Source organism: Pholcus phalangioides, unplaced genomic scaffold, assembly GCF_987345545.1.
Source record: "Pholcus phalangioides strain wild (caught in Gottingen) unplaced genomic scaffold, Ppha-v1.0 ptg000042l_1, whole genome shotgun sequence".
NCBI classification, from domain to species: Eukaryota; Metazoa; Arthropoda; class Arachnida; order Araneae; family Pholcidae; genus Pholcus; species Pholcus phalangioides.
The window spans coordinates 8355312-8382615 of NW_028301628.1; the positions used below are offsets into that span (position 1 = coordinate 8355312).

The following is a 27304-nucleotide window of genomic DNA, read 5'->3' on the forward strand; positions in this document are numbered from 1 at the left end:
AAGGACTTCGTGGGTCTGGTGGTGATTATAATAACACTTGCGCGAAATAAATCAACGCCAGGCATTAAAAATAGAAAAATAGGTTGAAGATTCCTGTTGATCATTTTTCCCTTTTCGTGAATCCTTGAGAGTTAGCGTCATGACAACTCCGCGCTCCTGTTTCTGATAAGTCTTGCGCTTGCTCGGTAATGGGTTTTTGTTACTTGCGCGAGTGATGGAAAACACACGAGCGACGACTGACATTGAAGTCGATCTTTTAATCCACGTGAACGAAACGAACGCGAGGGAACTTTGCCTGCCAGACAACACTCAATCCCTGTCATCAATCTACGCTTTTGGCGTCGCAGTTGGTTTGTTTCTCAAATGAAAACTTTTTTTTTTGGGAAATTACAAGCTCGACAGAAAGCGTTTTCTAAAAAAAGGTTTACACAAAGTCTGATATAAAGGCTGACAAATAACTTAGCCCTATAAATGCAATATACAGTCGAACCTCGCTATAGTGAACCCGGGATATTGTGAACTTTTTCAGTGGTCGCAACTGAACACCTATTTAACTAACTTCAATGCTTCAACAAATTTGGATATATAGAACCTTGGGTTATAGAGTGAACATTTTATTGGGTCCGCAGATGGTTCACTATAACGGGGTTCGGCTGTATGTTTATATTTACTTGAAAAAATTATTAGAATTTTCATAGGTTCCATACCTGGATTTATTTGTATGTTCTTCATTATCCTGCCAGCAACGATACCCTCAGGGTATTCCTCAGTGGCGAGTAGCACCAGCAGTCGGTCTTTCTGAAGAAGTCGCCGGTAAATTTTTGGGACCTTACGCCAGACACCGCACAACTAAACGTTATAAAAAAGGAAAAAAATGTAATTGTATATTATACGATTTTGCACTTGAAATGAGTAATTGATGGAGAGATTTTTGACAGGGAAACCAGTGATGCCATTAACACTTAAGCTAAAGAAATACAGTAGTTTCGATTAATAGGTAAATGGGACCGAGGACACCTCGGACTACTAAAAACTCGGAATATCTAAAAAAAGGAAGAGAAATCGGCTTTTAGGTGAGTGGGGACATAGGTGAATATAGGGGAATGGCGATGGGGGTGCCCCCGAAGAGGAAGAATAGTGTTATTGGCATAGGCGGAAGGGTAGAGGTGGACGTCACTAAAGATAACCTCGGTGATTCGCCTCCTCCTCCCACGAAGTCTATATCCATTTATCGTGGGGAAAGAGGTGGCTTAGACTTACGTGTTCGTACTTACTCATTACTTATTTCAATGGCTTAGTTCAGTACAGTGCTATCCGAAAATATAATTTTGAAAAGTAATTTCACTCCTCTCTAAAATTTTAAGGGATGTTTTGGCAAAAAAGAGTATTTTTTTATCAGTGAGAAACAACTTTCTTTAAAAAAAATACCTAAAATTTAAAGAGGTATTTTCACTCTTCAACGAAATTCAGAGGAGTCAAACTGAATTTTTATGCGTGTGAATCACGCATGTAGACGCATATTAAGCACACTGGTTCAGTGGGTTCTCCAACTTTCTCCATCCCCAGCTTCTCAAAACAGTCTCGAAAAGAACCATTTCAAAGAATGTAACAGGCACAGATCACAACACCAGGAGTCTTCAAAGCATGGCCCGACTAGTTCTTTGATACCAGAACGTGTGTAGCTTAAGTGATCCGCGGGGTAGGCTAAAACATCAAATGCAGGCAGCGGTGTGTCAGCGGTTGAACACCCCTGCCCTACATCAACTCCTCGCGACTTCCCTGACAGGCGTTGGTGACACCCTTAGGAGCCGCAGCGAACATTTTGAGAACCACTGGCTCGCTTCATTAAGATTATATATGCTAAGACCAATGAACTCTTCATACGGGAAGCTGACAGGGGCTCTCGTATCCCTGGAGATCAATATGAAAATTATTTTTTTTTACACTATAAATTTACTGTACAAGGGCCTTTAGAAAATTCTGGAATGGGGGGGGGGGAGGTCGGGTCCACCGAAGGCCCCAGCCTAGTATCACAACCCCCATAAAACTGAAATTACTCGCATTCGTTGGAAGAATCAAACAGAAGAAATACGTGAAGCACTTTGAAAAAGAATTTCGAAAAATTCCCAGCACCCCCTCGGATTATATGGAAAACTTTGGAAATTTCGGAACTCAAATTATTAAGACTCTATGAGAAAATAACAGAAAGACTGTAACTGGAGAAACCGCGAGACGCAAAATCATTAAGAGAGAGGGAGAGAGAGACTGAATTATATTACTACGAACCTTCGATTGCAGCGCATGGTGATGAGACGATGTCTTCGGGACTTCATGCTCTTCCAGAATACTGCCTTCCTCGTTAGTGAATCTAACTGCAAATGGCCTGGAAATTCTGTTGGTTTTCCGTAAAAAATAATTACAATTAGTATACGTATAAGAATTACTGCTTAATTTCCTGAAAAGATTATTACTCTTAAACAAAAGTGGAACGTGTAAACTAAATCACACTTATTAATCAAATGTAGACAGCATTTAAGATGTGAACATGCGCCATAATACACTGATTGGTCACTTTATTATCACCACCTGGCTAGGAGCCATGGAGCGAGTATCAGCGAAACCGCCGCATTTGTGAAATGTTAAAAAAGCAACTGTAGTCGAAGAGTTTAATGACTGGACTGAACGCTCGGGCGGAACGGAGAGTCTCCAGACTTGTAAAAGACAACAGAAAGGTTACCGTGCCACAAATTTCAGCAGCTCCTAATTAAGGATCGTCTCAAAGGATTTATGAACGCACTACTGGCCGTACAGTGCATCATACGGGATATGGAAGACGACGGCCAGTTCGAACACCGTTACTGTGTCTGCAGCTAACAAGAAAAAACATCTTGAATTCGCTGAGGAGCGCAAGGATTGGACGGTGAATAATTGGAAAAAAGTTATATGGTTTGATGAATCAAGTTTCCAGTTACACCACGCTGGTAGGTGAGTGAGAATTTTGCGGAAACAGCACGTAAGCATAGACGACAAGGGCAGCTGGTGAGGGGCAATGTGAGGGTTTGGGGAATGTTTTCCTGGCATGATTCAGGCCCTTCAATTTGTTAATGAATGTCGGAATAAGACATCATACCTAAATATCGTTGCTGACCAAGTACACCCTGGTATGCTGATGGTATGTCCCAGTAGCGATGTCTACTTTCAACAAGCTAATGTTGAAAGTAGCTCACACAATTGGAAAGATCTTTTCGTCAAGCATGGTCTCAGATTTCACAAGTGACATATCAACATCAAGCGGAGTCCATGCCAAGAATAATTAACGCCGTGTTAAAGGCAAACGGCGGTCAAACGAAATATTTACGATATGGTCATGATAAAGTGGCCACTCAGTGTATACATGCGACCGGGTAACAAATTACGTAGTACTAGATGATTCGCTAACATCAGTGTAATTTAAGATTTTGAATGTTGTAATGACTGTCACAAAGCGTGTTTGTAATGACAAACCCTTTTTCTTATTTCTGGGTTTCGGACTCACGATGACGTCAAACTTTTTACGTCATCGGGAAGATTCTTCAAAGTGATTTATTTATTTTTTATCATAGCGATCTGTGTGTTCGAAATGGGTTGACACCGTGTTTCGAAAAATCGGCTCTTTCAAATACTATGACGCTCTGGTACGTGCACACGAATAAGAAGTTCATTGTAAACATGAAGAGTTATGTGCAGTCACGGATTTGATATTGATTCTGTTCATACAATGATTGCACCTACCCCCCTTCCTTAAAGCAATTTTATTTTTAAGCAAATAGGTCGACCCCGCTTAAATGGATAAAATCCCCTGGAACCAAAATTCTATTTATTAAGACAATATTAAAGTTCTCCTACAGACTGACTGAAGTAGATGCATTTTCTCAGGGCGTACCGAGTCAATTGACCCCCCCCCCCATAAATTTCCCTGTTCGATGCTGCTCCGTACAAGGTGGATGAAGAAGATTGTTTGTATGTGATATAGTTGGGTGCGTGAGTGTAGTGTAAAAGATATTATTAGTAATGGAAAAAAAAAACCTTCAATATTTTTTTCACAATAAATATACATTAACCACTATGTTATTTTCACGAGATCAAACATTTAAAGATTATAACAACATTGCCAGTTAATACTGGTAACAAACCTAGACTCTGGGCCTTGAAGTTTTCGAGCTATCTTCAGTACATTTGGTTATTTTTGTTCTATGTTACGCCAATAGAGGAAGCTAACTTTTTCTCAATGGAAGCGCAAATCTCAAAAAATCTGATCAAAAAGCATTTCTTCATGCCTTGAAATTAGAAAAATGATAGCAAAAAAAAAAGGATTCCTATTTGTGCAAAAGATTGAGTGTTGGATGCAATAATAAAAAAACTGAAATTGCCAAAGGGTAGGGAAGGTAAGGAATACCTTGAGCTCTCGGACGTCATGCGTTTAAGAAAAATTCGGATAAAATTGAAAAAAAGATTGGTGAAGGAGCGGAAGCTTGATCATAAAACAAAACAGAAATCTATTTTGACCAACTTGTATTGCTATAGTTTCATTCTGGAAGAGTGAAAAATGCGTTGATCAACGACGTCATGATTAAACAAAAAAAAAAAAGCAGAGAAAATCGCCAAAGATTTTGAAAACCGTAAAAAAATTTTCTGCTTTAGAAAGATGGTTACACAGATGTCGGTAAAGGAATAATTTGATGTTCCAGACATTGCAAATTATATGAGACATTAAAAATGTCACATTGGAAACTTGGCACCCGACATTTCACCCCTTGAATGCTTTGTCCCTGGTACATTTCGCCCCGGACAGGGCCAAGTGAAGTGGCCGTATGAGTAAGTAAATGATCGTATAAGTGACAAGTGAGTGGCTGAGTGACCAAGTGAGTGGGTCAGTGGCCATATGAATAACCAAGGGAATGAGTGAGTGAGTGAGTGAGTGATTGATAGTATGAGTGCTGAGTGAACGAGTGATCGTATGAGTGCTGAGTGAACGAGTGATCGTATGAGTGCTGAGTGAACGAGTGATCGTATGAGTGCTGAGTGAACGAGTGATCGTATGAGTGCTGAGTGAACGAGTGATCGTATGAGTGCTGAGTGAACGAGTGATCGTATGAGTGATCAAGTGAGTGGGTGAGGGAGTTGGTGAGCGAGTTAGTCTTTCATGCATACACTCACTCAATCGCATACTCACTCGGTCATTCATACGGTCACTCACCCACTCACTTGGCTCAGTCCGGGGCGAAACCACTGTGGGCGAAAAGTTCCAGGGATGCAATTGAATTGTTCCCTGCATAATCGGGTATCCCGATTAATTGGATAATTATTTGCTTTAACCGTTGATATACATTGAAGCGGGGTGGACTGTATTATCACAAAAACCTCCTCCAATAGAAATATTTTTTTTAAAAATAGATCTTTGAGAAACGAATGATTTTTTTTTTCTGTCGATAATTTCTGGACCGTAAAGTTCTAAGAAACTGGTGCACCAGCAGGGTTAAAAACCACAGCTTGGAATATCAGATTATTTTTTGATATTTGCCTGACGTTATGAGTCATGATGAACAAGGGGGGGAAAAATGTATAACCAAGGTCTTTCCATTTGTATCGCATAGAATAACGAAAAAAAAAATAATTCAAGAGACCCTGAAGGGGAAATCTATGGATACTGCCACGGATACGAAATTATCCAGCGAATGACTATGAACCAGTTTCACCAACACACGGTAGTCACTTTCGAAATAAGTTTACAAGATCCCATAACCAGAGGAAAGAGTTAAGAAATCCTACACGGTTATTTTTTTTTTCTCTCTCTCTCTCTGAGAGTTATGGCTACGGGTGCCCATGTCTTGTTCTTCCTTTGGCTTTTGGGTGGGCGATCTTTTGAAGTTGATGACTTCTTCTTTTTTATTGTTATTTGCTTCTATCCATTTCCTTTTCTTCTTCTTCAATGGCTATAATCGCTTGACCCAATCTCACTCTTGTACAACTTCAGAACTCAGAAGAAAGAAAGAAAGAAAGCAAAAAAAAAAAAAAACAATAATAATAATAATCTTCCGAATTTTAAAGCCCTCGTAAAATAACCAGACAGACGTTCAGTGTAGCATGCGAACGGTTTTTAATAAGGAAACTTGTGGGTGTGTTTGTTTTCATTATGTGTCTCTCAGAGACTCGCCACTTCCACCTTTATAATTTCATTTCATTCTTCTTTTTTTTTTTGCGCCCACTCGATGATGCTGCTGCTGTTGATGATGTCCCAGATAGAAGAACAAGGCGGTCGGCCAAGACCCGAGGGTGAACATGACACCATATATGTCCGAAAACACTCGCTGATTGCTCTCACAGAATCAGGTAGAAGAGAGGAAAGACACACACACACACACATATAAAGTACCATATCTACTTATCTAGAACCGAAACGAATCTTACACGTGTTAGTTTACTATCTACTAAAATAATGCAACCTAAATGACAATATTACTTAATAGCACTTACTACATCTTATTTTACTATCTACTAAATGTTACGTAAATGACAGTACTGATCTCTCACCCGTTGTAATGAATGCTATAGTGAAGATCCCTCTTGGTGTAGGACAGAAAGCCGTGCGCCGCACCTTTTGTCCTGACAGGTGGAACCAGTATTCGTCCGGTCAGCAATACAGAAAACTCTGCAATACATATTAAAATGTTAAAATGTTATGATCTTGACCGTTTAAGCGACATAGCAGAAATCACTAAACCCCCTATAGAATGCCATATATTTTTTAATTAAGTAGGTCTTTCCTCCGATTTTGAACAGGTGCAAAGTAAGGGGTAAATTAAAAAGGGTCCCATTGATATATCAACATTACAAAATCATATGGGCTTGACAATGCTAAAATAAGAGACCTTCAAGGAGGTGAGATATCTCGTCAATGCCACTTGAAGGGTTAAAAGTAAATAGTAGGCTCTCACTAATCCAGTACATATCAGACCAGGTTTACGCTGGATCACCGAAATTGCAGATGAAAAAACCCCATTTAATAATGCAAATTTCTGTGAGTATACATGCATAAGGCCCGATTTCCACATGGACAAATGGCGCATTTTCCCAGAGTCCCATTATTTTGGGGCGGGGGGCACAGAATTTAAACAGAATCTATTAATTGACTTTTCAAGTCCCTTTGACCTTAGCTGCAGTATCGTGGTGATCTTTTTCCAGTTACGAAGGAAGCCAATCTGAAAAACGCCGGATTACTGGACAAGCCGGACAAGCCTACAGGGCGGAATATTGAGAGAAGTCACAGGGTGGGTACTATCGGCTACCCAATAACTACACACGTGATTCCAAGTTTTTACAAGAAATCACGCGTGTGATCAATGGGATCATACCTTGGAAAAGTGTTTTCAATTTTTTGATCTGACCAATAATTATGGCGTTACAACGTTTTGAAAATTGATAGAACGCACTTTTGAACCCTGCCAAATTTACAGAACGTACACCAAACGTATAACTACGCGTTTTGAAGCTGCTAACAACGAGCCTATTGATCCTGAGAAAAATAAAGAAAGCTAAAGCTGTGCAAACTAGTGTTTTTTCCTCTTTGCACTTTCCCTCAGATGATTTGACACAAACGTGAAGGAGAGAAAATTTCCACATTTTACCAAAAACGTGTTGATTTTGGGAAAACAATTTTTCAAATCGATGTCATTCGGGCTAACACTTTACAAATCTGGTGATAAACTTTCCAATATAGTGGGCGAGGGTAACACGTAATAAAAAGGTTGTAACATCACTCTACGGAAAGAGGAAGATGCGCCAATCGTGATAAAAGAATACCGAACTAAGCTTTTCTCTCTCTAACGGGTTAAATATTTCATTTTATTTTTAAGAATCGACAACCCGTTGCTGGGGGCCAAATTTACTTTCGTTGGGTGTTTGGCGTTCAACTGATCGTTACAAAACTAACAATTCACAAAATTTCAGAACGTTATAACTTCCGAAATATTTGTCGGATCCAACAGCGGAAAGCACTTTTCATGAGGGATCACGTGGCCGTCGATAGTATCCACCTTATAGTATAAATCAAGCCGATTTCCAAATCTCGCCCAAGTTCATATAAAATCAGGCGAGATATTGTAGATCGATCTCGTCTTGCCGCAGCAGCAACAACAACAATTAAATCATCAAATATAATGAAATACGCGAGGCAACAAAAATAAATATTAGACCGCACACTCTCGCATCACATCACACATACAAAACACAAGGTGGACATCATTAAAGCATCAAGTGATGCTGGAGGAAAGGGAGAAGAAGAAGAAGAAAAAAAAAATGTCGGAAATATTAAAGAGAAAAGAAAACAAGGCGCCAAGAAACCGACCCACGACCCCATTCGACCACGCCCACCGAGACAGCTAGTCCAGCAGCAGGATATATCCTAACACAAATACATATGAATATTGCAATTATTACATCTAAACAACAAACCGTCATAAACACAATGCAACAGCTTAGGCATAGGTATGCATGCTCAACAAACAAAAGGAATGCGTGGCACCTCTCTCTTTCTTTCGCTTTGGAATTTCCAACAGGTATCAAATACGGGAAAAAAAAATTGATATGGCCGCAATATTCAAAAGAAGCGTCAAGATGATAGTCATTGGTTGGAATCTATGTAGTATGTTGTATATATTACCACGGGAAAGGCATTAATTTTTTTTCTCGGGGTATAACATTTCCAAGGATTCACCTCTCATCACACCAAAGGTTCTGGAATTCGTTTTTGGTTTGGGCGAGAGATAGAGAGAGAGAGAAGTGCATGTTATGTAGAAGTGTGTGGGGCCCCAATTATGATGATGCGCACGAAATTACGCCAAGGTCGAATGAAGGACTCAATCAGGTATGCGGATGAGGTCCGTGCGTGTCCTACAGCAAATAATGTATGAAATTGGGAAGGAGGAGGAAAGGAAGAAACTACGCAGGATTGTAATCGTCAGTACGAAAAATAATTTTTGTATTTGCCTATTTTTGTATTAATTGACGCTGATTGAATGCGTTTCGTTAATGTTCGAGAACGAAACATAAATAAATAAAACTGCGGCGAAATGAAATATGTGCATCTCATTTTGTACGAGTTAGATCTGATTAGCTATTGACTATTATTGCTCATTAATGAAAAAGTCTTTCAGAGTGAAAGTATGATTTCACGGGGAGAGGGAGCCCGAAAGGGAAAGAAATGAATTTTCCGTGTATTTGTTCTAAATTAAATAAATTCAGGTTTGAGTGATAGTCTGTTGATATAAAGTTTCAACTGCCATTCCTAATTTCATAAGTTTGCGATAACTTAATTTCTGGCTAAGATGTTGGGTTCTCTGTGTTCGATTCCACACATCTCTTTAAGCCAATTGGGTGAAGCATATGACCCCTTCAGACTCTTCATGCACACACGAATGTAGTGGTTGCTTTTTCTCGCTGTAGGGAAATTTTCTTTTTAACCCCTGACTTGGAAGGTCCTGTAAGTTTTGGGTTAGAATATGGCGAATATGAACTTTGAGGGCTCGTTGAACTTTCTGGTAATTTTCTAGATGGCTTCCAGGAGAAAGTGCCTCCGAGAAAAGAGTGATTTATTACATTAAATTTAGCAGTAAAATTCTGGAAAAAAATTGTATGTGAAGATGAATGTACCCTGCATCACCCCCCCCTTGGCTGAAAAAATTTAATTACTTCTTTCCCAAAAATGAAAGTTAAAAAAATATTGAAAATTTGAAGAAAAATTAGTTTTTAACAATGCTCTCTAACAACGAGTTTTAACAATGCTCTATAACGAGTTTTAACAATGCTCTATAACGAGTTTTAACAATGCTCTATAACGAGTTGTAACAATGCTCTATAACGAGTTGTAACAATGCTCTATAACGAGTTGTAACAATGCTCTATAACGAGTTTTCAACAATGCTCTCTGAAAATGAGTTTTCAACAATGCTCTCTGAAAATGAGTTTTCAACAATGCTCTCTGAAAATGAGTTTTCAACAATGCTCTCTGAAAATGAGTTTTCAACAATGCTCTCTGAAAATGAGTTTTCAACAATGCTCTCTGAAAATGAGTTTTCAACAATGCTCTCTGAAAATGAGTTTTCAACAATGCTCTCTGAAAATGAGTTTTCAACAATGCTCTCTGAAAATGAGTTTTTAACAATGCTCTATAACAATAGGTTTTTAACAATGCTCTCTAATAACGGATTTTTCAAAAAAAAATTTAAATGGAAAGTTTTTTATATTGATTTTCACCAATGAATTATTAATGATTTTTTAAGGATTAGTTTTTCCAATAATGATTTGTAACAGTGAATTTCCCCAACATTAATTTCTGAAAAATAATTTTCTCCATCAAGTTTTTCCAACAATGAAATGAGTTCTAGAATATTTTTTATGAACACTTTTACCACCAGAATTCTTTCCACAAAATACACGTTTTTCAAGCAATGAAACACACATATTTTGTTTTACTATTTGCCCTGGATATAAATTAATATTTCATTTGAATGAATACCATACATTTTCAAGTATAAAACTTGTATCCGACCCATGCGATTCACTAATATTTGCCACCCATCTGCATAATAACTATAAAAATATTTGATTTGAGCTACCAACCACGATATTTTTGAGCCCACTACATATTTACAATAATTTTGCACCTGGTGATGAATGCTGAGTAATTATTATTATATAAATTACTTTTACTAATAAATTGAACATTAAACTTGCTGCATGTTAAAAGATGTACACGTGTTTCCCTATTTGTTCATGATTTTTCACTATTTATACGCGTTTCAATGGATAACTAATTACAGAAGTTCGATACGCATAAGACTAATTAATAAACAAAATTTAATTCCGATTGAATATTTGGGAATTTTTTCTTTTATTAAACAACTACCTGAGATGGTTTGATACATAAATATCATCATATACACTGCCTTATTCCGATCAGATCAGGGGTTTCCGAACCAATATAGTTTTAAGTCAACGTTTCAAATCAGGGGTGCACTACCTCGGGCCCGCAGACCAAATGCGGTCCACCAAGGGTATCCATCCGGCCCGCGAAAGTTGTTCCGGTGAGAAGTATCAAAACACGCAACACGATAATTACATAGGCTGACCGTTTTTCCTTCATAGAAACGCAAAAAATTAGGATTCATACGGGCTATCGCCAATTACAACCAAAAAAAAATTGTCAAAGGCAAGTAAAACTGTCAAGTAAGCCAAGAAATTGTCAAGGACCGGTAAAATTGCCAATTATAGAAAAAAAATTGTCTAAGGGATGTAAAGTTGTCATTTACAGTCAAAGAAATTATCAAAGGCCAGTAAAACTGCCAATAAATGCTAGTAGAGTTTTCGATTGCCGCCCAAAAATTTTCAATGCAAGTAAATTTACCAGTTATGGTCAAAAATTGTCAAAAGCAAGTAAAGTTGCCAATTTCAGCCCAAACAATTGTCAAAGGCAAGTAATTCACGCAATTCTCCTTAAAAAAAGTGCATGTTTGACAAAAATATGTGAAATGATTTACATGGCTGTAGTTTTTATGATGGGTCATAATAATCAGAATATAATTTATGTCAAGAAATGTCAGGAAAAAACGGGACATATTATAAAAAAGTTGGGATATCAAAAATTTCGGTAATGTCACATAAAATACGGGTCATATGGTCACCCCATATATACGAGTTTCTTTCCCGCGTACTGAAAAGGTTATGCACCCCTACTTTAAATCAACTCACAGCGACCATTTAACACAAATTGAATAAAACTTTTTTCATTTCCACCCAAATAAGATTCGTTTCTTGTTATTTTTTACAGGATTCATGATTAAAATCTAACTAATTAAATGGAATTTGTGTCGCATTCCTTGTCTTTTTATCTCGTCTCGTTTTTCATAACGGGTTTCTTTCATGCATTTCTAGAATAATGTCGATGATGACACTTCTGGTGCTAGTGTGTCATTATCCGATTAATTAACTTATTTACTTCATTCATCTTTTTCCAGAACGTTGAGATGATCGATAAACAAAATAGGTCCGCATCCTTTCTTCTTCTTCGCGGGAAATCGGAACATCGAGTGAAATTACAAAACTGTTTCGTGAATTCATCTTGATACGTTTTGTTTACGTTTTCTTTGCTTCCGTGTACAAGTGTATTACGCAATCTCTCCCCCCCCCCTCCTTCTTTTTTTCTAATATTATTTATGAGTAAGCAAACAAATTCTTCTTGTAAAAATTATCTTTCATAATGAAAGTGATATTTTTATAAACATCTAAGACACTTGGGGGAAAACGTTTCTGTGTTTTAATCAATCTAGTTTTACAGGTATTTTTTAAATATGATGTATTTTTGTTTGCGGTAAATTATGTATTGTTACTAGGGCTCGGATTTTTATTTTTTATGATTTTGCATGTTTCGCTATTTTTACTCGATGGAGCATTTTTTTTCATGGTTTTCGGTAATTTTAAGATATTTTTTCATGATTTTCAGTAATTTTAAGGCATTTTTCATGATTTTCAGTAATTTTAAGGCATTTTTTCATGATTTTCAGTAATTTTAAGGAATTTTTTCATGATTTTTAGAAATTTTAAGCATCATATTTTTATTTTTAGAGCATTATTTTATATATTTTGAGCAAAACAATAAACAGGGATTTTTTTCGCAAGCTCACTTTTCACTAGCTTTATTTCCAAAAATTGCTCAATTTTTCGAGGATATTTAGCAATAATTGACAATCTTTAATCTCTGGCATCGTCTTTGGCAATGATTGGAGATTTTTCGGTGATATTAGAAACAAATGGCAATTTAATTTGTGTGTCTTTAGCATCATTTCGGACAATGATTGACGATTTCCCGTAATTTCCTGGAGGAAATATGGTGAGCCTATTTATAAAGGCATATTTTTAGGTTTTTTTAAGGAATATTTTTATGTTTTTTTAGGACATAAATGGATTTTTTATGGAGCATACTCTGTCGGTTTTTAGGTCATAATTAGAGTCCTAGCCCTAATTATTACTGTATATAAGTTTTCCCAGATTTTTTTTTTAATTTAGTGAGGAAGAAATCAAATATTTATCATTGTAAAAAAAAGTAATAATTTTCTTGTTTTCTTCGGTGGTTGTCATAGTGGATGGGTATTTCCGAAGGAGTTTGTTCGTGCCTCAACAACAATAAAGGGGACGAGTTGGACGCTTGCGATGGCTGCGCCGCACACTTAGCAATCATGCACAAAAGCCAACTAACGGGGAAAAATACTAATCATCAAATGAAGTTGGAAATTTTGGTTTTCCCATAACCCTTTCAGACCCAAGCATTCATTTTTTTTTTTGGAATTTTCCAAATGTTCGTGCATTTTCGATACTCACAAAAATGCATTAAAAACATAAATGTCAGCAAATATTTATTTTTTGAAATTTTCAATTTATTTATAATTTTTTTTTAATGAAGAAATAATTCGCTTCCTTCAATTTTTTTCAGCCAAGATTACGCAGGGTACGTTCATATTCACATACAATTTTTTCCAGAATTTTATTGCAAAATTTTTTGTAATAAATTACACTTTTTTCCCGGAGGTACTTTCTCCTGGAAGCCATCGTAAAAATCCCCTGAAAGTACAATTTTAAGTGCTGGTCTCTGATTCAAACTCAAAACATAATATCGGTGAAATCTGAATACTAAGGGTTCACCAGAATACAAAGTGGATGCTTAATGCGTCGGATTATGTATCACAGGCGATGTCGCTTATTAGAATCTTGGATAATGTTGTCATCTGGGTGTTGTTATCACTTTCGTAAAATACAGAACAAACCAATATCGTAATGGGTAAGAATTACATGGGAAAACTGTTTATAGTTTCAGGACACCGGTTTATGTTATATTTTTCGCATATTTTGAACCTAAGGTTGAATCAGACTCATTTTTTTCCTATGAGTTATTGTTATCAATCTGCTAGACAATGTAGGAGGTCTACAATCCTTCAAGTGAGAGCTTAACTCCCTGAGGTCCAAAGAAAAAAATTCCTGCAGTTAGAAAAAGTAACCGCACGTCACATTTGTAGCACCAGGGTCTGAAATAGATAAGGAAAAAACACATGTATAAAAAAAATGCAAGCGAGTTTCTTAACCAAAAAAATAATAATAATTAATTTACTTCATTTTCCATATTTCTCTCTAAGAGGGAGTGAAGCTTCATTTCTTCATTTAAGGAAATAATAATGGTAATTATCATCACAAAAGCAAGAGTGCACATCAAGTCTTCAAAGGGCTCTCGAACTAATTTTGTATTCTCAGAAGCGATTAAATTATTTAAAATTTAGGGCGGGGTCGAGGTCTAAAAATTAACCCAATCTAGTAACCTTGCACGAAAAAAAAAAAAAGAAGAAGGAACGCTGTGTTTTTGTAATTTACGTAAATTAGTTTATGTATCTACGTTTTCGTAGGAATGATGGGACTCGGAAGTAAAGGGGAAATTTACAAAATTGTAGCATGATTCAGCAAAATGCTCAAAAACAGAATTCTTGATGTCCATTAGCGGGAGTTTCAAAGCACCGTGTATGTACTAATTAGGAAGAAAGCGACGAGTACGATTCCATTTGCGTAGAATAATATTTTGTCAATTTGTTGAAAATAACAAGTTATTTCGACGTCCTTTGTGCGATAAGACTGAACATTAAATCGAGTCGGCTTGTTAACACGAGTAGGATAAATTGATGACCTTGAGCTCATGATATTTTACATGGATCTTTTTTAAAGAGTTGTAGAAATGTTTAAAAAAAAGATCCATGTAAAATATTATGAGGTCAAGATCTTCAATTTATCCCACTCGCGTAAAAAAGACGACTCAATAACTCTATAAACAGTTTTAGAAATATTTATAAGATCGTAGTAAATGAGTAGAATTCACTACTGAGGATTCAGTAATTCGCTAATTCAAGCTACTGAGGATAAAACAATTATAGTAGAAGAATTATATATAATATTTGAGGGATACTATTTAAGGATCACTAAGTGGCAAACCATTGAATTCTGTTACATCTATATTCATTTCCTTGATTTCGAGGCAGTAACTGGCAAGCACTCAATTGATAGAAATTTATTTTTTTCGAAGTTTTTGGTCTTTTCTGGGAAGTGATTTGACCAAGACAGATGTGTTGATTCAAGATCAATGATAGATTGCGTAGATTGTTCCATGTTGCCCCAAACATAAATCGTCCAATTCATTTGTATCAACCTAGATTCCATTACAAATACAGTACACGCTGCTAAATATGATCATATTGCAGCTCGGGATTTCTGATAATAATAACCGATTGTTAACTACAGTCGAACTTGGTAAATTCGAAACTCAAGGGGGATAACAAAAAGTTCGAATTATCCATTTCATTAACATAGGACAACGATGTTTACCCAAAAAATAAAATAAAATAAATAAATCAAAAACTTTTAATAATTATAGAAATGTATATTAAATATGCTATCATTTACTATAAAAATTATTTACTCTTTGTTGCAACTATATATTTGTATAAAACGTAAACGGCCACAAAAACTATTTCACCTGTAAAATTATAATTTTCATGCTACATGTATATGGATCATAGTGGCTATTACGGTGAATCATGAAGTTGAGTATGGGAATTTTTGCCAATATCTTAGTATTCAGATTTCACCGATATTAATTTTTATTCTAGAGCGTATTGTTGATTGATCTCAAATTTATCATGGAGTCTTCTGACCTTCTACATTGTCTAGCAGATTGATAACAATAACTCATAGGAAAAAAATGAGTCTGATTCAACCCTAGGTTCAAAATATGCGAAAAATATAACATAAACCGGTGTCCTGATAACTATAAACAATTTTTCCCGTGTGATTATTACCCATTATGATATTGGTCCGTTCTGTACTTTGCGAAAGTGATAACAACACCCAGATGACAATATTATCCGAGATTCTAATAAGCGGCATCGCCTGTGGTACGTAATCCGACGCATTAAACATCCTCCTTGTACTCTGGTGAACCCTTAGTATTCAGATTTCACCGATATTAATTTTTATTCTAGAGCATATTGTTGATTGATCTCAAATTTATCATGTAGTATGATTTATTGTTATCCCCCCCCCTTTTACAGGGGGAAAAAAAGTTTCCTTCGAATGATATCCTTTGCGATTTATTTCTATCATGTTTATTAATAGATTAACGGGTCATCGCAACCGTAAATAATTCGATGATAACCTTGATAACAGGCTACTGAAGAAGCAGTAGCTCATAGAATACATGAGACACATGCACTGACAAATAACGTATCGTATGTTTGATTACTTGGAGGCGGGAGGAGGAGGGATGTTGTAACACAGATAAATACAAATTTGTTTGTTTCAAAGTTCTCAAATAAATGTTTCATCAGAATCAAAATCAGATGAAAACAAAAATAATCACTCAGAAGAGGAGATGGCCTATCGAATTAAAGAAAGAAGAAGAAGAAGAAAGAATCACCTTTCAACATCTTGTCATCGTCCTCACTCTCAAGCTTCCTCGCGGCAATGTCTTCTTCCAGATCAGCATAATCTATCAACAGAAAAGGGGAAGATGAGAAGAAACAAACAGTTGACAGCGTCTTACAGATTAAAATTAATATTTGAACTAAATTCTGTATTTTGCCATGATTCTTTTTAGGGTTGTCACGAACCCCTGAAGTAGATTTTTCAGAAATAACTTTGAAAAATATCTCATTTTGACGCAAAACCAAATGCAAAAAATTTCGTATCAATCCGTCCATTTTTTCTTCAAAAATCGAAGAGAAAAGAAATGAATTATTTTGGAGATGTATGGCAAGAAAAAACACTCTGAACGCGATTTTCTCAGATTGCAGTTATTCAGTTTATCCGCAAGATTTAAAAAAAAAAATGCTCCAAAATTTCTGAAAATTTGTACGAATATTTATACGACATGTGTTAGTAAAATGATGAACCTCCAACTTGGGTATCTAACGTCTGTTAGAATTTTATGAATTTTTAAAGTTCGACAAAAAAAAGGTAAATTTCAAAAATCTGTGAGAAAAAATTTAACATTTTTTAAAAAATACTTCTCATTGATCAATTGCTAAATCGGAGGTTAATTTTACTAACATATGTCGATTAAACATTTCTGCGAAATTTCAGAATTTTTGGTGTAGTTTAGTTGTTTTGTTTTTCAATCTTATGTATGAGTTACAAAAACTTCAGAAATTCAATCTGAGAAAAACGCGTTCAAAGTTTGTTTCTTGAATTGTGTTTCTTACACTGGCATTAATTACTTTTTCTTTCATTTTGAAAGAATCAGTTAACCGATTGACATGAAATTTTTTCCATTTAGTTTGTAACTGAATGATGTTTGAATATGATGATTTTTTTGAAAAATCGTCAAATAAATGTTTCATCAGAATCAAAATCAGATGAAAACAAAAATAATCACTTTGAAGAGGAGATGGCCTATCGAATTAAAGAAAGAAGAAGAAGAAGAAAGAATCACCTTTCAACATCTTGTCATCGTCCTCACTCTCAAGCTTCAGAATCATTGAAAATCATCATATTTTGAAGCCTTTGATTTTGATTTTGATGAAACATTTATTTGACGATTTTTTTAAAAAAATCATCATATTCAAACATCATTCAGTTAAAAACTAAATGGAAAAAATTTCATGTCAATCGGTTAACTGATTCTTGATGCAATCATTTTTTTGAAAAATCGTCATATTTCGAAGCCTCAGAAGTCGTGACACCCCCCTAAAGCAATAAAAGAAATACATGAACATCGATAATTATTAATTGTGTCGTAAATTATCGTTGTAAGTGAAAATTTTTTTTGTTGTAAAATTGAAATGTAACGAGGTTCTGAAATCCAGGTGAATTACCAACAAAGGTAGTTTAGGAAATGAAATAAAATCTGAAGTACAGCATTTAATATAAATACATCTACATTATATACATTATATAATATAGTTGATGCATTCATAAAATTTATTTGCTCATTATATATGCTGTATTTGTACATACAGTTAATAGGTAAAGCTTATATTCAAACCACAGTAAAAATAAGAAAATCACACTATAATTTCAAACGTAAAATTATAGTTTTAAACTTCGGTTTTTTTACAGTAATTAATTAAGAAAACTGTCATTTTTATAACACTATGAATTTTTAGAAGATGTGGATAAAATGGTTCACCCGCATTTAACGCTGTTTTTTCCCAACTTTACTCCATTTTTCGAATTCGAGTATCTCAGCGAATAGAACAACGTTCCCAAGTGCGTGGAATATTTTTCTTTCAAGACAGGATTGCATCAAGAGAGACAGGACAACAACTTTGTAACTGAGTTCTTGAGCACAGGGTGTCCATATAAAAAGTCAACATTTTTATTTTAATAACTATGCATACCCTTGCAACATAAATGACGTATCTGAGTGCTACACGTTATATGGATACTTTTTATAATTGGAAGCATGCCTCTATGATCAACGGTTCACCAGTAAAATAACACACGCCTTGTTTGCTATCACCCTGTATACATGTTAGTGGGAAGTTCATTTTAACATCAAGAATTTATTCATTCGTTACGTCTCTACATTAACAAAATGGAGAACGCTGGTTTTCACAAAACTGCACGCTCATCAAACTTTTGAGAATTTTTTTAATAATACGAGATCATCAAAATATCATATCTGCACAGTCGGCCCGGCTTAAACGGATATCAACGGTTCCAGCGCACAACATTCGATTAAGCGGGTTATGCAATTATGCAGGGAACACACTTCGACGTCAATTTAACACCGTTAGTATAGTTTGCATAATAGTTATGTCAATATTAATAAAACTTCTGGAATGAATCGGGTATCAAAATTCATGAAAATTACATTGAATTACTCCTAAGATTTTTACTTTTCATTTGCAAAAGTTAGCACCCTCTATGGGCTGAACAGAGAGCAAAAATAAAATAATTAAATGCATATTCTGTGAAGGCAAAACTTATATACTTCGAGGTCAGGACCCACTCTGAAGTCTTTAATTCGGCAGCATATTTGCCATTAATTCCAAATGTTTTATGCAATAAAAATATTATATATATAGGTAGTAGTTTCTGTGTATTAGCTCGGTTGGCATGTGAACTTAATATCCGATTAAGTAGGGGAAAGTTTCTGAATTTAATCGATTATAAGTGGGGAAGGTTAACATTGTCTCTATGGGAGAAGTGTTTTTCCCCCGAGGAATTTGTCCGTTGCATTGGGTGGGGTCAACTGTTACATTTTATCAAAGTGATAAAATGTAATGAATACGAGTAAAAAAATATTGATCTTCCACATCTCTGATCTCAATTTTCTCATGTCTTGGTATTTCGTTTCTAGAATTTTGTTTCACGTTTAAAAACAAAAACGAACAGGTAATGATAATAATAAAAGATACTCGAAATATCTATCCACCCTATAAAAGAAGAACAAAAAAGTCAGGCAGTTTCACAGCATGTTACATATTCAGGACCCATGCATACCATTGAACAATAAACAAAAGCTGAAGGCATATATCTCGCTAAAGCAAAAAAGGGCGTTTGTTTCAAGTTCTTGTTTTGTGTCGTACGCGTTCAAGTTTTATTCTAATTTTTTTTTTCCTTCTTATTTTTCTCAAATAAAAAAATAAAAAAGTTTTGAAACTTTTAAGGCGTGAGCAAAGTTTCCTTGCCAAGGTCGAGGTCTAAATATATAAAGGAAACGCTTTAGAAAAGAAAGTCCTATTCTTTCCGAAATTTATCCTTTTATTATTTTTTTTTGAAATGCAGTTCACTCCCCCGTGTCCACAGTCGGTCACAAGACATCTGAAGGAAGAACGTCGTTGGGCTGTCCTTGTCGCCGTCGTCTTTGGAATTTTCTCTCGATCTTTTTCTTTACTATTACTTGAGGTTCAAAAAACGACCCAGAAGTTCTTCTTGGATGGTGGCCGCCCTTATCGTCTACAAAGTCTGAGATTTTTTTTTTCCTTTTTTTTTTGCATAAAGTAGTCCTCAAAGCCTTTTTCATTTTTTTCTTTTATTATTTGGTCCTCTACTTATTTCTTATATGTACACGCACGAGAAGGGCGCCAACTCCCTCGATCTTGTAATGCAGTCTATCATCGGGTGGAGGATATATACATTCTTTATTTTCTCGTACGTTTTTGGATTTCCCCCCCGGTCGTGACTCGATGAATAGCAAAATGGATTTATTCTTTTTATTCATTTCCCCTCCTTGTGTCGGAATTTTCGCCATTTTCTTCTGTTATATATGGATTTGATGTCTTTTGTACATGAAAGAGTCTCTCTTTCTCTCTCTCTGGTGAATCCACCGGAGGTGTTGTTTGCGCTTCCCCTTTTCTTTCCATTGGGTTTTTTTATTCGGCGAGAAAATATTTGCTTTTGCCTTTCCGTATAGGGTATTTACGTCTCTTGATACTACTTTTTATGGTTTGAACGTTTACTATCTTTCACTAGTTATTATCGAAATTTTTTTTTTTGAAAGACGTTCAATAGTTCAATAGTCTCGAACGCAAAGTATTAGGATTCACCCCCAAGTTTGGAGATGCGTTGAAATGTTGGACAAAAAGAAATTGTTTTTTTATATAAGATTTCTATGTATTCATTTATTTGGTATATGAGTTTCTGGCATGAAATGTTTCACATTTATCCACTCCTGTTCGAAAAACGATGTCAGCAGAAAAAAAAAACCCTTATTATATCCAAATATCATGTCTTTTTTGTACTCTAAAAATGCATGCAAACCGTATCAGCACGACGTATTGAAGATGACAAACAAGGATTCTCACACTGGCAATTAGCCTTAAGACCTTTATAACTAGCACATAACTAGTGCAAGGGTGCTCTAGCTTTTTGGTAGCCAGTCCGTGAGGACAATGTGCTGATATTGCTAAACGGCGATGTGGCCTAGGTATCCCTCGGTATGACGGTGACGGTTTGGAACTGTGCCGAGGGTCATTCAAGTGATCTGGTATTGTGCCGTTAATTTTAACAAAGTTAGGCTTGAAATAGAGGGCCACATCAGATGACTACGAAGGCCAGATATGGGCCATCGGTTGAACATGAAATGACCTAGTGTATTGCGAAGTAGGTGATTGTGTGGGAAGGGGATGTGCTGGAACCATAGACTTAAGATATAAATAGACCGCGCACGCTATTCATAAAACTTGTCGAACGTGAAGAAAAGATGAGCAGTATTGTCAGGGAAAGAACAGGTTCTGCGCTATTACATTTGGCGCGTTTTCGCAGAAGCTAGGATGTTGCTGTAACGAAATTTGACTCAATTCGATCAAGTTGATGAACACTTTCCTTCATTTTTTCAATGAATTTCACTCATTTTTATGTGAAATATTTAGGGAGTATCAGATTTGAAAAAATAAATTCTATAAAATAAACAAATATTGGAAAACGGAACAACGTATATGTTGTAAAGCCTAATTCATTTATATTTTTAAATATTCTCTTCATTCACTTTGTCGCTTTTAATTTCGAAAATTTATTTATACTAGGGGTTATTAAAACAAAAATATATCTTTCCAGAACATTACAATTACTCTATATACTCATAATTAATGTATAATTAATTATAATGCATCATATTATGTTATGTAATGTAACACATTCACACTCATACCATATTCAGTCATGAAATAATATTCAAACAATAAGAAAAAGTTTCATTTCTAACATTCCTGAAAAACCTTTTATAACCTCATCACACAAAACTGTAAACACTTACATAATATTTCAGGATTAAAATAGATTTTACTCAAGAAAATTACAGAATCTCATCATCAATTTCTCTAAATTATAAGAATTAAAATTCCATGTAGAGTATATATGTAATAATTTAAAGTGTGTATATATATATATAATATTTTAGGATATAATATTTCATATACATAACATAATATTTACACATGTCACATATATATATATATATATATATATATATATATATGTGACATATGTAATCTCTTCGCTCCAAAAGTATGCATATGTTAATCTTAATTTAAGGTATTAAATCGTTTTTAGAATGATTCTTTTTCAAGATAACATCTGAGGTACACAATATATGACTTCAGGTCTTAGTACAGATATTGACTCAAAAAATCAATTGAATAATTAATTTTCTTGTTTGAAGCGGCAATTTCACATACAACAAACATAAATTAATGAATAAAAAAATTTCTTTTCTGTAATAGTTTTATGTCAGGTGTGAAGAGGGGTAAAAATACTATTATTTTTAGAGGTTGTTATGCATTTTTATGCAAAACTGCAATTGTCTAGGGGGGGGGGAGTTTTCCTCACATTCTATTTAAATAGAATATTTTTCATAAATTTCTCCTTCTGAAAAGCGTATTTTCTTCCAAGTTGAGCAAAACTCGAATGAACTCACTAGCTCGCCAAATCTCGCCAAATCTTGCGGAGACGTATATTTCAGTTAAAACTTCATAAAACTCACAATTTCAATCATTTATTGCCAAAAATTCTATTAAAACATTTAATAATGATTCATGACATTTGAATTTTACCAAAACTTGGAACTTTAATTGAATTAAATCAAAAATGGAGTCGTTAAAAACTGAGATTACGTCAGAAATCCATTGCATCGTCAATTTAATATTCCAATTTTTAATTTATAAGAAGAGGAATAAGCAAAAAAGTATTCCCTTGTGAAAGGATACTGGTCCCCCTTTCCTAAACCGCTCAGAACATCCGAAAGCTGCGCAAGTGTTGGCCATTCTAATCAAAAATAAGACAGCGCGTGTAGATCGTCATACGAGTAGCCATAAGGAAAGCATTGCCAGCGAGATTCCCTGACCAGCCTTTCGACCGGAGTCACGTGACTCCGGATCTTTGCTTCACATTGTAACCCCTCGCGCGCACTCTATAGTATTATTACTCTGTGGCTGGAACAGACAAAGGAGATACAAACTTATGTACAATATGGGAACCTATGGGTTAGTACAAAGTTCGGGATGTTTTTATCGGAGAAGGAAATGAGGGGAGCGGGAGATGATGAGAGATGACAGGAGCAGGGACTGTTTCTCGTGTGGACAAACAGGGTATGTGGCTAGGGCCAAAAACATTTTCAGTGCTCCAAAATTGGTGGCATTCTGTATTTTAGGCACGGCTCACATTCCTCTTTCCCTGCTTCACCTAAGTGGTTGAACTTATGAGTAACAGAGTTGAACACAAACTAGATGGGGGGGCACAGAGCAAAACAGAAATAAGAGGTCCTTACGCTTTGAGTCGAATATTCCTTATACAGTTGGCCCCGCTTCATCGGATATCTACGATTCCAGCACACAATATCCGGTATATACTATTATACCAGAAACAATTCAATTACAATTTTACAACGTAAGTATTGTTTGTATATTGAAAACTGATGAAAAAAGAGCAATATTAATAAAGCTTCTAGAATAAATCAGACAATAGAAATTATATGTAATTACAATGCTCACAATATATATGATTTTTACTTTTCATTCCCAAAAGTTAGCGTCCTCTATTGGCTCAACAGAGAACAAAAATAATTAACTATACGTGTTAAAGACAACTTGAACACTTAGAGGCCGGTATCTACTCTCAATTTTTTTTTTAATCTCAACTCAGTAATATATTTTCCATTAATTCCAAATGTTTCAATCAATAAAAACATTATGTGTATAACGGTTGATGTGTAGTAACAGTTGACGTGTGGAGCGTAATATTCGATTAAGCGGGGAAAAGTTGAAATTATCATATTAAGCGGGGAACTTTTAACATTATGTTTATGGAAGGAATTTTGGTGACGGAGGATTTTATCCGTTTAAGCGGGGAATCTATTTATCCGTTATCGGATTAAGCAGGGCCCTACTGTACTTCCTCACATTCGTGAGAATAATTCTCGTAGGAGGGTGAAAGAATGACGAAAGCAAGTACAGGAGCATCATCTACTTTCGTAACTGGCAAAGGATCCAGGAACAACGTCGTGGCAATGAGTCATCTCACGACGACGACACACAGACTTTATTACTTTTTTTTATATGTATATATATCCCGTTTAACTTCGAAACCCTTTCGTACCACAAAACAGGCCAAGTTCCTCTAAAAGCAAATGATTCTTTAGGGAGAATGAAAAAAAAGAAAAGAAAAATTACTATATCATCTTCACATACACACACGGCGAAGAACAGGCCCTATCCCGACGCCATCTAGTCGTTTTCTTCTTCTTCTTCTTCTATCCACAGAAGCCAATCTTTTGCTAGAAAAAAAGTCGTGTGTGCTCATTGCTGGCGATCCAAGCATTCCAAACGATATTTAATTTTTCTTTTTTTAGTTACTTCACTGTATTTTTTTTTCTCATTTCTACCTCTTTTCTCTGCCTGTTTTTTAATTAGCACCGAGGGTGGGATTAGAACTCATCACGCGGAAGTTCGGTGAAAAACAAAAAACACAAACTCGACATGCAGTTTTTTTTCGCACCGTTGCCACTCACTGGTGTGGAAATAATGGAAGAGCTACAAGAGACGACTGATGGGATGGAACGGAAAACTCTCATTAAGGTTAAAAAACAAACAAAATAGAAAAAAATTCTGCCCGCACACACACACACACACACGCGCGCATAACATACCTTTTACATATAAACCTCCCACTCTGCCTAAAAAAAAACATGCATCGATGAAGATTACACACGTTGAAGGTAAGGGTTGAGGCCACCCGCCTGTGTTTCTATATCCAATCACCACAACCTCACTACTACAGCCCCATAGTCCCCTAATGCTTTTCGTTCACCCGTGTAATGGTATGTGGTGTCATCTACCGCTTTTGGGAGATGCGAGTGTGGCGAAATCTCATTTCGCAGAGGACTCGAATTCCACGAGGGAGAAAAGAAAAGTTAGCAGATATATATATATATATAGACACTAGATTTTCACACTGTGAAGTTTATGAATATGTGTGTCACGTACTGCGCATGTATGTCAGTCAGCAGCATGCAACGCGTGATAGTAACACTTCACCTCGTTAATCGTTACATTTATTTCTATCAATATGCGGTCAAACTCTGTAACAACGACATTGAAGATTCCGAGAAATTTTTCCCGTTGTAACCGACGTGCCGTTGCAGCCGTGGTTGACGTTCCCGAGACATTTTAAGCCACTAATCTGGAACAGCGCTGTCTCAGGTCACTTAATGTGATTTGTAAATATGCCGCGGATAACTTTAGTTATCTGGGGATGTGCCGTGGGCCACTCAACTGATTGATGTGGAACTTCACCGCGGGTCACTTTGGTGACATGGAAATGTGCCGCAGGCAGCTTGAGTTGTCTATAGCTAGGCCACAAGTCACTTAAGTGATCCATAAATATGCCATGATCCACCTAAGTGATCTGGGAAATTGCCGCGGGCCACTGAAGTGATCTGAAAATGTGCCGCGTGTCACTTGAGTTATCTGGAAATGTATCGGGGGCAACCTAAATGATGTAGAACTGCACCACGGGTCACTTCATTGATCTCGAAGTGTGCCACGGGTGGCTTGAATTATCTGGAGTTGCATCACAAATCACTTAAATGATCTGTAAATGTGCCGTGGGTCACTTAAGTGATCTGAAAATGTGGTACTTAGTTCATTCTTACAAAATTAGGTTTGGGGTCACACGGGCTACATTTGGCCCACGGGCCATCAGGTGAGCATGCTCTATGTTATAAGCTCTAGTTTTAGCAATTTTTCGGGAAAACGCCATAGAAATAGAAGTCAAATCGTTTAAAAGTATCAGAGGGCGTTGCGTTTTTATCGACGTTATTTATACGCAAAATTTTCATTAGTTATTATTATTTTCATTAGTATTATTATTGCCAGATCAATTAATTGTTGTCCTTATAAACGACACTTTTACTGTATTTCTTTCTCATTGTGACTTGAAGTCAAATAAAATGGACAGGAAGAAAATTACCTTTTTTTTTCTGACAATAGTCAAGGTATGACCATACAAGGATATTTAGCTGTAATAACGGATTGTATAAAATCAGTCGGTAATACTATGAATGTCTTAAAGCCATCCTCCGTGCCGAAGGTGGAACAATAATGCTATTAGTTGTATGGTCGCAATTCAGTGAGAACCAATCGACATCGTGAAATTTTGCGAATGGGAAAAATTCGCCTCCAGTTTAAATGCTATTTAATATTCGTCATACCTTCCCCGACGCATGTCTTACAGCAGCGCTGAGGGAGCAGCACCGGATCGTCGCAAGTCGGTTTGGGACAGTCGTTCCTGATGTTTTTGCAGCGCACCCTTGACATGATCCTTTTCTTTCTTTGGACCTGTTAGAAGAAAATGATCGAAATGGAAATCAATGACCACAGAAAATTCGAAGAAATAATAAACAGAAATATATAAATTCACATTAGATTATGGCTTTCCCATCGAACCAGGAAATGATTATTTACTGACGTATCTTCATCTCGTCATCACTTCGGTACTTTTCAGTGAGCCGCGTGTCGCTCAATTGATTAGCAAATGTGCGGCTAGGTAAATTTTTACTTATAAACACATAAATTTGCTAGTGCATGGAAAAATGCGTGTGATTATAGCTGGTCTTTCCCTTGAAGTTGGACAGTTAAGTCATTCATAAATTTTCTGTAATATCAATTAAGAAAGCTAAATATAGCACCTAGTCTTATCACTAAGAAATGAAACAACTTGATCCTTCATTTCTAGGAACAGTTCTGCCTCGTTTAACAGTTTTCAAAAATATATATAAAACTTTATGACAACGCAACCATAGTTCCTATGTAATAAGGATAGGGTAGTATCACATCGAAAGTGCTCTCCGTGTCTTGAGGAAGTTGCGGGAATAAAAAATACGGTACTTGGGGTCTCTGGACCAGATGCAGTTCAAAGTAATCATGTGCCTCAGGCATTAGGGAATGTAACTTACATTTCCAACTCTTTCCATCAAAGGAACTGATGATAAATGGCGCTGTGGAAAGATTGCAGTTTAAGATTGCCTGAATACATTTCCTTCAATTTCACAATCTTGAAGCAGAATTTACATTTTTTTGTCAGCCATAGCTGACTTACCATTCTTCCTCACTGCTACGAGTTTGTTCATAGGAAGTTGATATTTTTCCTAAGCGCATATTTCAATACAGCCTGGTTTACCACAATGTCAGAACTAGTTACCCTTGTTGGGGTTTAACGAATAGAAAACATTTCTAAAAGTTCT

At 35.9% G+C, this 27304-nt stretch overlaps 1 protein-coding gene across 2 annotated transcripts in view; it reads right to left on the bottom strand.

The window, feature by feature from the left end:
• sog (chordin short gastrulation) overlaps window positions 1-27304 on the bottom strand; it is a 138856-nt gene that overhangs the window by 32659 nt on the left and 78893 nt on the right. For both annotated transcript variants that reach the window (XM_089254566.1, XM_089254565.1), the window contains exons 3-7: window positions 26273-26399; window positions 16541-16612; window positions 6571-6688; window positions 2287-2392; window positions 708-849 (exon numbers count right to left, since the gene is read on the bottom strand). In XM_089254566.1, the coding sequence (XP_089110692.1) occupies window positions 708-849; window positions 2287-2392; window positions 6571-6688; window positions 16541-16612; window positions 26273-26399 (565 nt within the window). The remainder of the gene's footprint in view (window positions 1-707; window positions 850-2286; window positions 2393-6570; window positions 6689-16540; window positions 16613-26272; window positions 26400-27304) is intronic.